The sequence below is a fragment of the Capricornis sumatraensis genome, chromosome 16 (assembly GCF_032405125.1).
Source record: "Capricornis sumatraensis isolate serow.1 chromosome 16, serow.2, whole genome shotgun sequence".
Lineage (NCBI taxonomy): Eukaryota > Metazoa > Chordata > Mammalia > Artiodactyla > Bovidae > Capricornis > Capricornis sumatraensis.
The window spans coordinates 18907686-18920330 of record NC_091084.1 but is presented as its reverse complement, the minus strand read 5'-3'; the positions used below and the strand labels follow the sequence as shown (position 1 = coordinate 18920330).

The 12645-nt window shown below is 37.2% G+C and overlaps 1 protein-coding gene across 2 annotated transcripts in view; it reads left to right on the top strand.

Annotated features, from left to right (window-relative positions):
• Positions 1–12645, top strand: part of ALKBH8 (alkB homolog 8, tRNA methyltransferase) — a 124484-nt gene that overhangs the window by 75293 nt on the left and 36546 nt on the right. For both annotated transcript variants that reach the window (XM_068989074.1, XM_068989075.1), the window contains one exon: positions 8835–8986. In XM_068989074.1, the coding sequence (XP_068845175.1) occupies positions 8835–8986 (152 nt within the window). The remainder of the gene's footprint in view (positions 1–8834; positions 8987–12645) is intronic.

The window sequence follows — 12645 nt, the reverse complement described above, 5'->3', positions numbered from 1 at the left end:
GGCATAATGTAAAGTGATGAAAGAGAAGAACCTATAACCAAGAATAGTCTCCCAGCAATACTTTCTTTCAGATTTGATGGAAAAAATCAAAAGCTTTCCAGACAAGCAGAAGTTAAGAGAATTCAGTGTCACTAGATCAGCTTTACAACAAATGCTAAAGGAACTTCTCTAAGTAGAAAACACAAGAGAAGGAAAAGACCTATGCAAAATAAACCCTAAACAGTTAAGAAAATGGTAATCAGTTCAGTTCCGTCACTCAGTCGTGTCCAACTCTTTGCGACCCCATGAATCGCAGCACGCCAGGCCTCCCTGTCCATCACCAGCTCCCGGACTTTACTCAGACTCAGGTCCATCGAGTCAGTGATGCCATCCAGCCATCTCATCCTCGGTCGTCCCCTTCTCCTCCTGCCCCCAATCCCTACCAGCATCAGAGTCTTTTCCAATGAGTCAGCTCTTCGCATGAAGTGGCCAAAGTACTGGAGTTTCAGCTTCAGCATCATTCCCTCCAAAGAAATCCCAGGGCTGATCTCCTTCAGAATGGACGGGTTGGATCTCCTTGCAGTCCAAGGGACTCTCAAGAGTCTTCTCCAACACCACAGTTCAAAAGCATCTATTCTTTGGCACTCAGCCTTCTTCACAATCCAACTCTCACATCCATCCATGACCACAGGAAAAACCATAGCCTTGACTAGATGGACCTTAGTCAGCAAAGTAATGTCTCTGCTTTTGAATATGCTGTCTAGGTTGGTCATAACTTTTCTTCCAAGGAGTAAGCATCTTTTAATTTCATGGCTGCAGTCACCATCTGCAGTGATTTTGGAGCCCCAAAAAATAAAGTCTGACACTGTTTCCACTGTTTCCCCATCGATTTCCCATGAAGTGATGGGACCGGATGCCATGATCTTCGTTTTCTGAATGTTGAGCTTTAAGCCAACTTTTTCACTCTCCTCTTTCACTTTCATCAAGAGGCTTTTTAGTTCTTCAATTTCTGCCATAAGGGTGGTGTCATCTGCATATCTGAGGTTATTGATTTTTCTCCCAGCAATCTTGATTCCAGCTTGTGTTTCTTCCAGTCCAGTGTTTCTCATGATGTACTCTGCATATAAGTTAAATAAGCAGGGGAACAATATACAGCCTTGATGTACTCCTTTTTCTATTTGGAACCAATCTGTTGTTCCATGTCCAGTTCTAACTGTTGCTTCCTGACCTGCATACAGATTTCTCAAGAGGCAGGTCAGGTGGTCTGGTATTCCCATCTCTTTCAGAATTTTCCACAGTTTATTGTGATCCACACAGTCAAAGGCTTTGGCATAGTGAATAAGGCAGAAATAGATATTTTTCTGGAACTCTCTTGCTTTTTCCATGATCCAGTGGATGTTGGCAATTTGGTCTCTGGTTCCTCTGGTTTTCTAAAATCAGCTTGAACATCTGGAAGTTCACGATTCACGTATTGCTGAAGCCTGGCTTGGAGAATTTTGAGCATTACTTTACTAGCATTTTAGATGAGTGCAGTTGTGTGGTGGTTTGAGCATTCTTTGGCATTGCCTTTCTTTGTGATTGGAATGAAAACTGACCGTTTCCAGTCCTGTGGCCACTGCTGAGTTTTCCAAATTTGCTGACATATTGAGTACAGCAATTTCACAGCATAATCTTTCAGGATTTGAAATAGTTCAACTGGAATTCCATCACCTCCACTAGCTTTGTTTGTAGTGATACTTTCTAAGGCCCACTTGACTTCACATTCCGGGATGTCTGGCTCTAGATGAGTGATCACACCATTGTGATTATCTGGGTCATGGAGATCTTTTTGTACAGTCTTTCTGTGTATTCTTGCCACCTCTTCTTAAGATCTTCTGCTTCTGTTAGGTCCATACCATTTCTTTCCTTTATCAAGCCCATCTTTGCATGAAATGTTCCCTTGATATCTCTAATTTTCTTGAAGAGATCTCTAGTCTTTCCCATTTTGTTGTTTTCCTCTATTTCTTTGCATTGATATTGAAGAAGGCTTTCTTATCTCTTCTTGCTATTCTTTGGAACTCTGCATTCAGATGCTTATAAATTTCCTTTTCTCCCTTGCTTTTTGCTTCTCTTCTTTTCACAGCTATTTGTAAGGCCTCCTCAGACAGCCATTTTGCTTTTTTGCATTTCTTTTTCTTTGGGATGATCTGGATCCCTGTCTCCTGTACAGTGTCACAAACCTCATTCCAAAGTTCATCAGGCACTCTATCTATCAGATCTAGGCCCTTAAATATATTTCTCACTTCCACTGTGTAATCATAAGGGATTTGATGTAGGTCATACCTGAATGGTCTAGCGGTTTTCCCTACTTTCTTCAATTTAAGTCTGAATTTGGCAATAAGGAGTTCATGATCTGAGCCACAGTCAGCTCCTGGTCTTATTTTTGTTGACTGTATAGAGCTTCTCCATCTTTGGTTGCAAAGAATATAATCAATCTGATTTCGGTGTTGACCATCTGGTGATGTCCATGTGTAGAGTCTTCTCTTGTGTTGTTGGAAGAAGGTGTTTGCTATGAGCAGTGCATTTTCTTGGCAAAACTCTATTAGTCTTTGCCCTGCTTCATTCCGCATTCCAAGGCCAAATTTGCCTGTTACTCCAGGTGTTTCTTGACTTCCTCCTTTTGCATTCCAGTCCCCTATAATGAAAAGGACATCTTTTTGGGGCGTTAGTTCTAAAAGGTCTTGGAGGTCTTCATAGAACTGTTCAACTTTAGCTTCTTCAGCGTTACTGGTTGGGGCATAGACTTGGATTACCGTGATATTGAATGGTTTGCCTTGGAAACAGAGATCATTCTGTCGTTTGTGAGATTGCATCCAAGTACTGCATTTCGGACTCTTTTGTTGACCATGATGGCTACTCCATTTCTTCTGAGGGACTCCTGCTCACAGTAGTAGATATAATGGTCATCTGAGTTAAATTCATCCATTCCAGTCCATTTTAGTTCGCTGATTCCTAGAATGTCGACGTTCACTCTTGCCATCTGCTGTTTGACCACTTCCAATTTGCCTTGATTCATGGACCTGACATTCCAGGTTCCTGTGCAATATTGCTCTTTACAGCATTGGACATTGCTTCTATCACCAGTCACATCCACAGTTGGGTACTGTTTTTGCTTTGGCTCCATCCCTTCATTCTTTCTGGAGTTATTTCTCCAGTGATCTCCAGTAGCATATTGGGCACCTACTGACCTGGGGAGTTCCTCTTTCAGTATCCTATCATTTTACCTTTTCATCCTGTTCATGGGGTTCTCAAGGCAAGAATACTGAAGTGGTTTGCCATTCCCTTCTCCAGTGGACCACATTCTGTCAGACCTCTCCACCATGACCCTCCTGTCTTGGGTTGCCCCGTGGGCATGGCTTAGTTTCATTGAGTTAGACAAGGCTGTGGTCCTAGTGTGAATAGACTGACTAGTTTTCTGTGAGTATGGTTTCAGTGTGTCTGCCCTCTGATGCCTTCTTGCAGCACCTACCATCTTACTTGGGTTTCTCTTACCTTGGGCGTGGGGTGTCTCTTCTCGTCTGCTCCAGCAAAGCTCAGCCACTGCTCCTTACCATGAATGAGGGGTATTTTCTCACCGCCGCCCTTCCTGAGCTTCAACGTGAGATGGCTCCTCTAGGCCCTCCTGCGCCCACACAGCCACCGCTCTTTGGACGTGGGGTTGCTCCTCCCGGCTTCCGCCCCTGGCCTCGGACGCAGGTAGTTCTTCCCGGCTGCCGCCCCTGACCTCGGACGCAGAGTAGCTCCCCTCAGCAGTTCCTGTGCCATCGCAGCCTGGCTGTCTAGGCCGCTGCCCCTGACCTCGGATGTGGGGTAACTCCTCTTGGCTACCGCCCTTCGGGCATGGGGTCCTCCCGGCTTTTGCCTCTGACCTCGGACGTGTGGTACCTCCTCTTGGCTGCGCTTAGTGTGCTGGTCGCAGCCACCTGCCAAGAAAATGGTAATAGGATCATACATATGGATAATTACGTTAAATATAAATGGATTAAATGTACCAACCGAAAGACATATACTGGGCAGATGAGAACATGTACATGTATGTACTTCAACTTACCACATCACTCTATTTAACCCCCCAAATTATATGTAATTATTTTATGTTGTTAGATTAATCATGTTTCCTAATGATCTTTTATTTTTTGTCTGGCTATTGATTGTGAAAACTAACAAACATCTTTACTATTGTGATTATGTAACTGTTATTCGCTTAATACCATTGTATCATGATTGGTCAACAGAAGATAGTAGAATTCTATATCACCAAAGCTATCATTTAGTAGAAAAATCTATAATCACTTTTTAAAATCCAGATGCAGATCAGAATTATCTTAGAATTTTTTCATAAATACAAATGCCCAGGTATTGCATTTTTTTTCCAGAGCTCCAGATGTGTTTCTAATGAGTAGCCATGTTTAAAAATAACTAGACTATATGATGATCTTTTTTCTAGTTTGTTTCACTTTTTCTATTTCATATTCAGTTTTCCCATTTCATTTAGTTTGTTTCCAACTGCTCCATCTCTTCTTTTCTTTTTGATGTTCTTTCTCAAACCTTTATCAAGCATAGTAGGAAAACCTTTTGTATAGATATACATATAGATATACATATAAGATATAAGATATATTTTAGAAAACATATGAATTTTTGCCTAGCTAAAAAATTTATGACATTTTGATTCCACTTGCTTAACTTAGTATGAATAAAATGCTAGGTTTCTAATTTTTTTAAAAAATAGGCAACAAGCAACACAGATTTATTGTATAGTACAGGGAACTATAGTCAGTATCTTGTAATAGCCTATAATGGAAAAGAATCTGAAAATAATAAATGTGTGTATATATAACTGAATCACCTTGCTGTGCACTTGAAACACTGTAAATCAGCTATACCTCAATATAATATATATATTAAGAAAAAAATATATGTATTTGAAAGGGAAAAAGTAAAACCCTTTGTAGATTTGAAAATCCTAGCATATCTGCAACAGTGGAAACAGTGGCTGACTTTACGTTTTGGGGCTCCAAAATCCCTGCAGATGGTGACTGCAGCCATGAAATTAAAAGACACTTACTCCTTGGAAGAAAAGTTATGAGCAACCTAGACAGCATATTAAAAAGCAGAGACATTACTTTGCCAACGAAGGTCCATCTAGTCAAGGCTATGGTTTTTCCAGTGGTCATATATGGATGTGAGAGTTGGACTGTAAAGAAAGCTGAGCGCTGAAGAATTGATGCTTTTGAACTGTGGTGTTGGAGAAGACTCTTGAGAGTCCCTTGGTCAGTGGGTCTGACCCAGGCTCCTTTCAGATTGCTGCTTCTGTCCTGGGTCCTGAAGCATGTGAGACTCCCTTTAAGAGTGGAGTCTCTTATTTCCCTTAGCCCTTTGGCTTTCCAGAAATTAAGCCCTGTTGGCCTCCAAAGTAAAGTGTTTTGGGACCTCATCTTCCCTGTGTTGTACCTTCAGGTGGGGAGCCTGATGTGGGGCTCAGATCTCTGGGGTATGGATCCTGACTCTACCACATCTCTGCCCCTCTACCCATATCATTGTGGTTCCTTCTTTATGTCTGTAGTTGTAGATCTTTTCTACTAATCTTCAGGCTGTTCTCACTGATAGTTGCTCTATACATAGTTGTGGTTTTGGTGTGCCCATGGGAGGAGGTGAACCCAGGGTCTTCCTACTCCACCATCTTGGCCCCCACCAGTTCTTAATATATTTTGGATATTAACCCTTATCAGATATTTAATCTGCAAATATTTTCTCCCATTCCATAAGAATTCCCATGCCATAGGAATACCATAGGTTTCTTTTTCATTTTGTTAATGATTTCCTTTTGTTGTGCAGAAGCTTTTTTGTTTGATGTAGTCCCACTTATTTTTTTATTTTGTTGCATTTTGGGAATCCGGTTCTAGCATCAGACTGAGTGAACAGTATAACAATGACCAAATGAAAATTGAAATACATTATATTATTTCATTCTAGGATCAAGCCCACTTTAGTTATATGGTCAATTTTTCTCTTTTCTAGGTGTGTAGTCAACATTTGATTCTTGATGCATCAACAACTTTAGTATAAATTTATGCTTTTTAAAAATCTGCTGAAATCTTTCAGGCTTGGCACATTCTCTGTAAGCATGAAATCCATGTCTGTAGGCAGATAGCCTTGCTAAAGTAAATCAAGCAGAAAACTTGGCTTCAGCTGAGTTAAGTCTTAGGAGTATATTTAACAAGAGATACACAACACATGTATGCTAAAAATCATGAAACATTGCTAAGAGAAATTAAAGAAGGCCAAAATAAATGAGATAAGAGATATCATAATCATGGATAGGAAACTTAATATTGTTAGATAGCAGTTATCCCCAGATTGGTCTAATGATTTAGTGTAATTCTAATCACAATCTTAAAAGGACTTTTTTTTGTAGAAATTGATAAGCAGATCCTAAGATTTATCAGGAAATGTGAGTAATAGAGAATAACCAAAACAGTCTTGAACATAAGAACAATGTTGGAGGATTTATTCTACTTGATGTTTAAGATTTACTGTGTATAAAGCTACCTAATCAAAGAGTATAGTATTACTGTACAGATAAATCAGTGAGACAGAATATATTCATAGATGTAGTGTCAGTTGATTTTTGACAAAGATGCCAATACAATTCATTATGGAACAGAAAATTTTCAACAGATGGTGCTGGAAAAATCAGAGATCTGTGTGGAAATAGCACTAACCTTGATATACCTCATGCCATTCACAAAAATTAATATGGGGTAGATCATAGTTTTAAATGTAAACACAAATTATGATCTGTCTAGAAGAAAATACAAGATAATACTTTGGCAAATCTGAGATAGGCAAAGCTCCCCCTCCCCGCCTTGAGAAAGGTTTCAGAACACTAGAAGAAAAAGAAGACAAAATACCTGCATCCAAATTTGAAACTTCTGTTTATCAAAAGACAGCATCAAGCAAATGAAAAATCAGTCTATACTCGGGGAAGAATATCCACAATACATATATCTAACAAAGGATTGGGCATAAGATCTGTTCAACATATCCTTTACCAGAAGGATCTATGAATGGCTAAAAAGCACATGAAAAGAAATACAGTATCATTGGTCATCAGAGAAATAGAAATTATAACTACAATTTCATATCAATTGCCACTTGCTAAAAGTATTAAAATTTAAAACTTAGTGTTTTGGTGAGAGTGTCAAGGAGCCCATATGCTGCTTGTGGAAGTATAAAAGTCTGTGCAAACACTTTGGAAAACTGGTATTTTCTTACCCTCTGACCCAACAATCTCACTCTTCAGTATTTTCCCAGGAGTAATAAAAGTATGTATCTGAAAAAAATGTTTATAGGCTTTATTTGTAATAGTCCCAGACTGGGAATACTAAATATTAGTAAACAGGAGATTTTGGATAAATTACAGCATGTTCATATAGTGACATTTTGCTCAGTGATTAAAGAAAAACATGCACCACTGAAACACACAAAAACATGGCTTTATCTCCAAATTATGTGGAATGGGCAAAGCCAGAGAGAAGATAGTGCCAACTATAAATGAAATTCAAGAACAGGCAAAACTGTGCTGATGGAAACCAGGTTAGTGGTTGCTTTGAGGAGAGGGGAAGATTGACTGGAAAAGGGCATGAGGGAGTTTCATGGGTAATTGGAAATATTCTACATCTTGATTGGGATGGTGGCTACATGGTTGTATACATTTGCCAAAACGCGTGAACTATACACTTGAGATCTATGCATTTCACTCTATAAATTTAACTTTGAAAAGGCAATCATTTTTTTTTACTTTTAGCAAGAGTCATACTAAATGATTTCTTTTTTCTATTCAAAAACTTGATCTTACTTCCAAGACTCCCTTTAAACTTTCTTAAAATTTACAGTGGCTTGTACTTTTCTCTTTTTATTTTGCATCTTTGTTTTACTTATTGTATCTGTGTTAATCATATGTTTTTTGTTCTGTTATCTATTGTTTTCTGATGTTGATGTCTTTGTTTCATAGCTAGATTTCACTTACTGAGAAAGATACATTAGAAATTCCAATGATATTTATGTATTTATGTAGACCTCTATTTAGATTTTTTTTCACTTTTTGTATTATATATTTAGAGGATGTCCTATTAGGTGCATACAAATATATAGAGTTTTTATGTTTTTTTGTTGGATTGACCCTCTTATCATTATGAAATGTTCCTTTTTAATCTCTATTAATACCAATTGCCTTAAAGTCTACTTTCTGTGATTAGTATAACTATATCACTTTTTCTCTGTCTTTGCTAAGTGTATGCAAAATATTTGTTGTTTGTATGTTGTACTTTTTCTGTTTTTCAATCATTCTCTTTGTTTATTATAATGTGTATCTCTTGTAATCAGCATGTACTTGGATTTTTTTTTAAATCCAACCTGAAATTGTTTGTTCTTTAATTAGATTTGAAGTCCTTTTACATTCAACATAATTACTGATAATTGTATTGAAATTTGCTATTTCCCTTTTGCCAGCTGTTTCTTTTTTTTTTTTCCTCTTGGCATTGATATTAATTAAACATTTGTTATTATTGTATTTTCCCCCTTGAATAGTTAGTTAACTATAAATTCTTTTAATGATTACCCTGGAGATGATTTCCTAAGAGACAGAGACTTCTGTTTCTTTGTTTTTTCTACGATACAGTAATTCAGGGGATCCAATAAACATTTGCAACAAATTCTTGTAAATTTACTGTATTCTCTTAATGTTTTTAAAGGACCTGAAATATTTTTTATGAATACAGTGTTAAATAAATTAATTTAACTTTTGTTTCTAGAATCACACCCAGAAAATTTGATACTGTTCAAGCATCCAAGGGTCACAAAAGTGGAATTATCACCAGTGATGTTGAAGACTTAACTTTAAACAAGAGGGGAATACGGACATCATTTACGTTTAGGAAAGTGAGGCAAACACCTTGTAATTGTAGTAAGTATATAATTTGTTTCTACTGTAAATGGAGTAAATCTAGTTTGAAAATCTTTTAAAGTCCATCAGAACTGAGAAGAGCTTTATCTTAACTCCTGTAATGGCATTAACCATATTCTGCCTTGTATTGTATTTTACATATACTTTTCTTAAACACCCTCATTAGAGTTTATATTTTTTGAGGGCAGGAACTGTAACTTACTCATCTTTATTTTCCTTAAACATAGTACTTGAGCATTATTGGATTCTAAATGTTTTATTTATTTTACTCATGGTTAAGAGGACTACAGTGTGGGGGCATTAAAGTATCACTATACAAAAATAGATTTCTTTTGTGTGAAACAGCTTATCACATTTCTAAATTACTTCTCATTAATGCAATAGGGAAATTGAGGATGACAAATTGTTCTATAATAAGTAGATAACTTTAGGGGGATAAAGAGTGGTTTGTCTTATTTGGAAAGGAGGATGCTGTTTTGTATTGTCTCTACAGGTGCATCATTACCTGTTTTTCTTTGACTCAATAAATTAAAACCCCTTTTTGTTTTATAAATAATGACAGTGATGTTAAGATTCTTTTTACATTTTGGTGGTTTCAATTATGGGAGGTATCACAACAGGAGCTTTTGGACTTAGTCATCCTAAAATTATGTTTTAAATCAGAAATCCTTTTTATATGTGCATGATATTATTATGTTAGGAAACTTGAAAGCTTCATATTTGATATTGTCATGTTGGTGAAAAGCTTAAAATAGGTTTTAACAGATTTTTGATTCTTCTGCTAAAAGTGGCAATGGAGACTTAAAATATCACAGTTTTTTTCATTGATTAAAAATGTTTTTCTTTAGCATTTGATGAATGTCTAACACAGCTATAGATTTACAAGCTATAAAAAAATAAGGCATGGCTCTTGTACCCCAGGAACTTGAAGTCTAGTAGGAGGGAAAGTTTGTTTCCTTATGCCAATATTTTTGTTGTTGTTAAGGACATTAAGTAATTTTTATTTTTTAAATTATAAAAGTATGATAACATTTACAGTAGACTTGGAAAATACAGAAAAAGTAATATATAGTTTTACAATATATTACAAGTACTTTTAAGTAGATAAATCAAGATTTTTATTTGGAGTTTCATTATCAAACTCTCAAAAAACAATAGAATACAGAATACAGAATTCTATTCTGCAGAATAGAATACAGAACAGAATATAGAAAAATAGAAGGATATAGTAGACCTGAAAAGCACTATGAACCAGCTCAACAAAATTAAAGATTTATACAAATTTTCACACAGCAGCAGCGTACAGATTCTATTTAAGTTCCCATAGACTATGAAGCAGGAGACATTAGAATATCCAGGGACATAAAACCAGGTGCAAAATTTTCATGATCACACACTAGCAAAGTAATGTTCAAAATTCTCCAAGCCAGGATTCAACAGTGGTGAATGGAGAACTTCCAGATGTTCAAGCTGGATTTTAAAAAGGCAGAGGAACCAGAGATCAAATTGCCAACATCCTTTGGATCATGGAAAAAGCAAGAGAGTTCCAGAAAAACATCTACTTCTGCTTTATTGACTGTGCCAAAGCCTTTGACTATGTGGATTATAACAACCTGTGGAAAATTTTTAGAGATGGGAAACCAGACCATCCTATCTGCCTGCTGTGAAACCTGTATGCAGGTCAAGAAGCAACAGTTAGAAGCAGACATTGAACAATGGACTGGTTCCAAATTGGGAAAAGAGCACATCAAGACTGTATATTGTCACCTTACGTATTATTTAACTTCTGTGCAGAGTACATCATGTGAAATGCTGGGCTGGATGAAGCACAAGCTGCCATCAAGATTTCTGGGAGAAATATCAAAAACCTTGAATATGCAGATGATACTACCCTTATGGCAGAAAGTGAAGAACTAAAGAGACTCTTCATGAAGGTGAAAGAAGAGAGTGAAAACGCTGGCTTAAAACTCAACATTCAAAAAATGAAGATCATAGTATTTGATCCCATCAGTTCAGTTCAGTTCAGTTCAGTCGCTCAGTCGTGTCCGACTCTTTGCGACCCCATGAATCGCAGCACGCCGGGCCTCCCTGTCCATCACCAACTCCCGGAAGTTCACTCAGACTCACATCCATTGAGTCAGTGATGCCATCCAGCCATCTCATCCTCTGTCGTCCCCTTCTCCTCCTGCCCCCAATCCCTCCCAGCATCAGAGTCTTTTCCAATGAGTCAGTTCTTCGCAGGAGGTGGCCAAAGTACTGGAGTTTCAGCTTCAGCATCATTCCCTCCAAAGAAATCCCAGGGCTGATCTCCTTCAGAATGGACTGGTTGGATCTCCCTGCAGTCCAAGGGACTCTCAAGAGTCTTCTCCAACACCACAGTTCAAAAGCATCAATTCTTCGGTGCTCAGCTTTCTTCACAGTCCAACTCTCACATCTATACATGACCACTGGAAAAACCGTAGCCTTAATGAGACGGACCTTTGTTGGCAAAGTACTGTCTCTGCTTTTCAATATGCTATCTAGGTTGGTAATAACTTTTCTTCCAAGGAGTAAGCGTTTTTTAATTTCATGGCTGCAATCACCATCTGCAGTGATTTTGGAGCCCCCCCCAAAATAAAGTCTGTTTCCACTGTTTCCCCATCTATTTCCCATGAAGTGATGGGACCAGATGCCATGATCTTCGTTTTGTGAATCATTGGACCTATGTAAAGTTTTGAGTGAATATAAGTTAGAAATCTAGCATTCTATTCATACTTAGTCAAGCAAATGGGACCAAAATGTCATAATTTTTTTAGCTAAGCAAAAATTTGTAGTTTCTAAAACGTATATGTTATACTTCCTATTTATGTATATATGTGTGTTTGTGTGTACAAAAAGCTTTTCTACTACACTTGATAAAGGCCTGAGAAAGAACAACAAAAAAGAGACCAAGAAATTGGAAAGCATAAACTAAATGAAATGGGAGTGCTGAATTTGTTAATTTAGTGTAAGGGATGGTGTAAGAAGCTCTGATTATTCAGTTTACAGATTTTTTTTAAAGTTCAAGGCCAACTTTTAGATACTTTTAGTCAAAATTTGTGGATTTAAGTGATCTTCCCTTTATGTAATTTAGATGTTCATAGTTTCCAAGAGAATACAATTTTTACCAAGACTAGTTGAAAGTAATTTGTATATTGTAGTGTAATTGTAATTCTCTTGTAACCGACATACTAACCCATCTGTTGCCACATGTATGTTAGAGCCCTCAAAGTTTCTAGGGCTACCCTTTTCTTAAATGTCCACATAAAGTGTTTAGAGCCTCACTTTTCTCATTAGTAGGGACTAGATAGTTCCACCTCCATTTAAGATTCGGTATCTTCTAGTTACATTTAGGGAGAATTCCTAAAGTCATCAATGCTATAGTCCAATTCTTTGCTGCCATATGATTTATAAATATTGCTTCAAGTCTTGTGTGTGATTTCTCTGGGAACACTACTTTTTCCTTTATTCTCCAGTATACTACTCATAAAAAGATGTTGTGTGTCACAGGCTGGCTGAAGACAAAGGGAATTTAGAGCATAGCAGAGAATAGGAAGAATTTGAAATGAATATTAGATGTTATTATAAAGAACAGGGAACAACTTCAAAATTAATTTGACATATTGTATCCTAAATTTCCT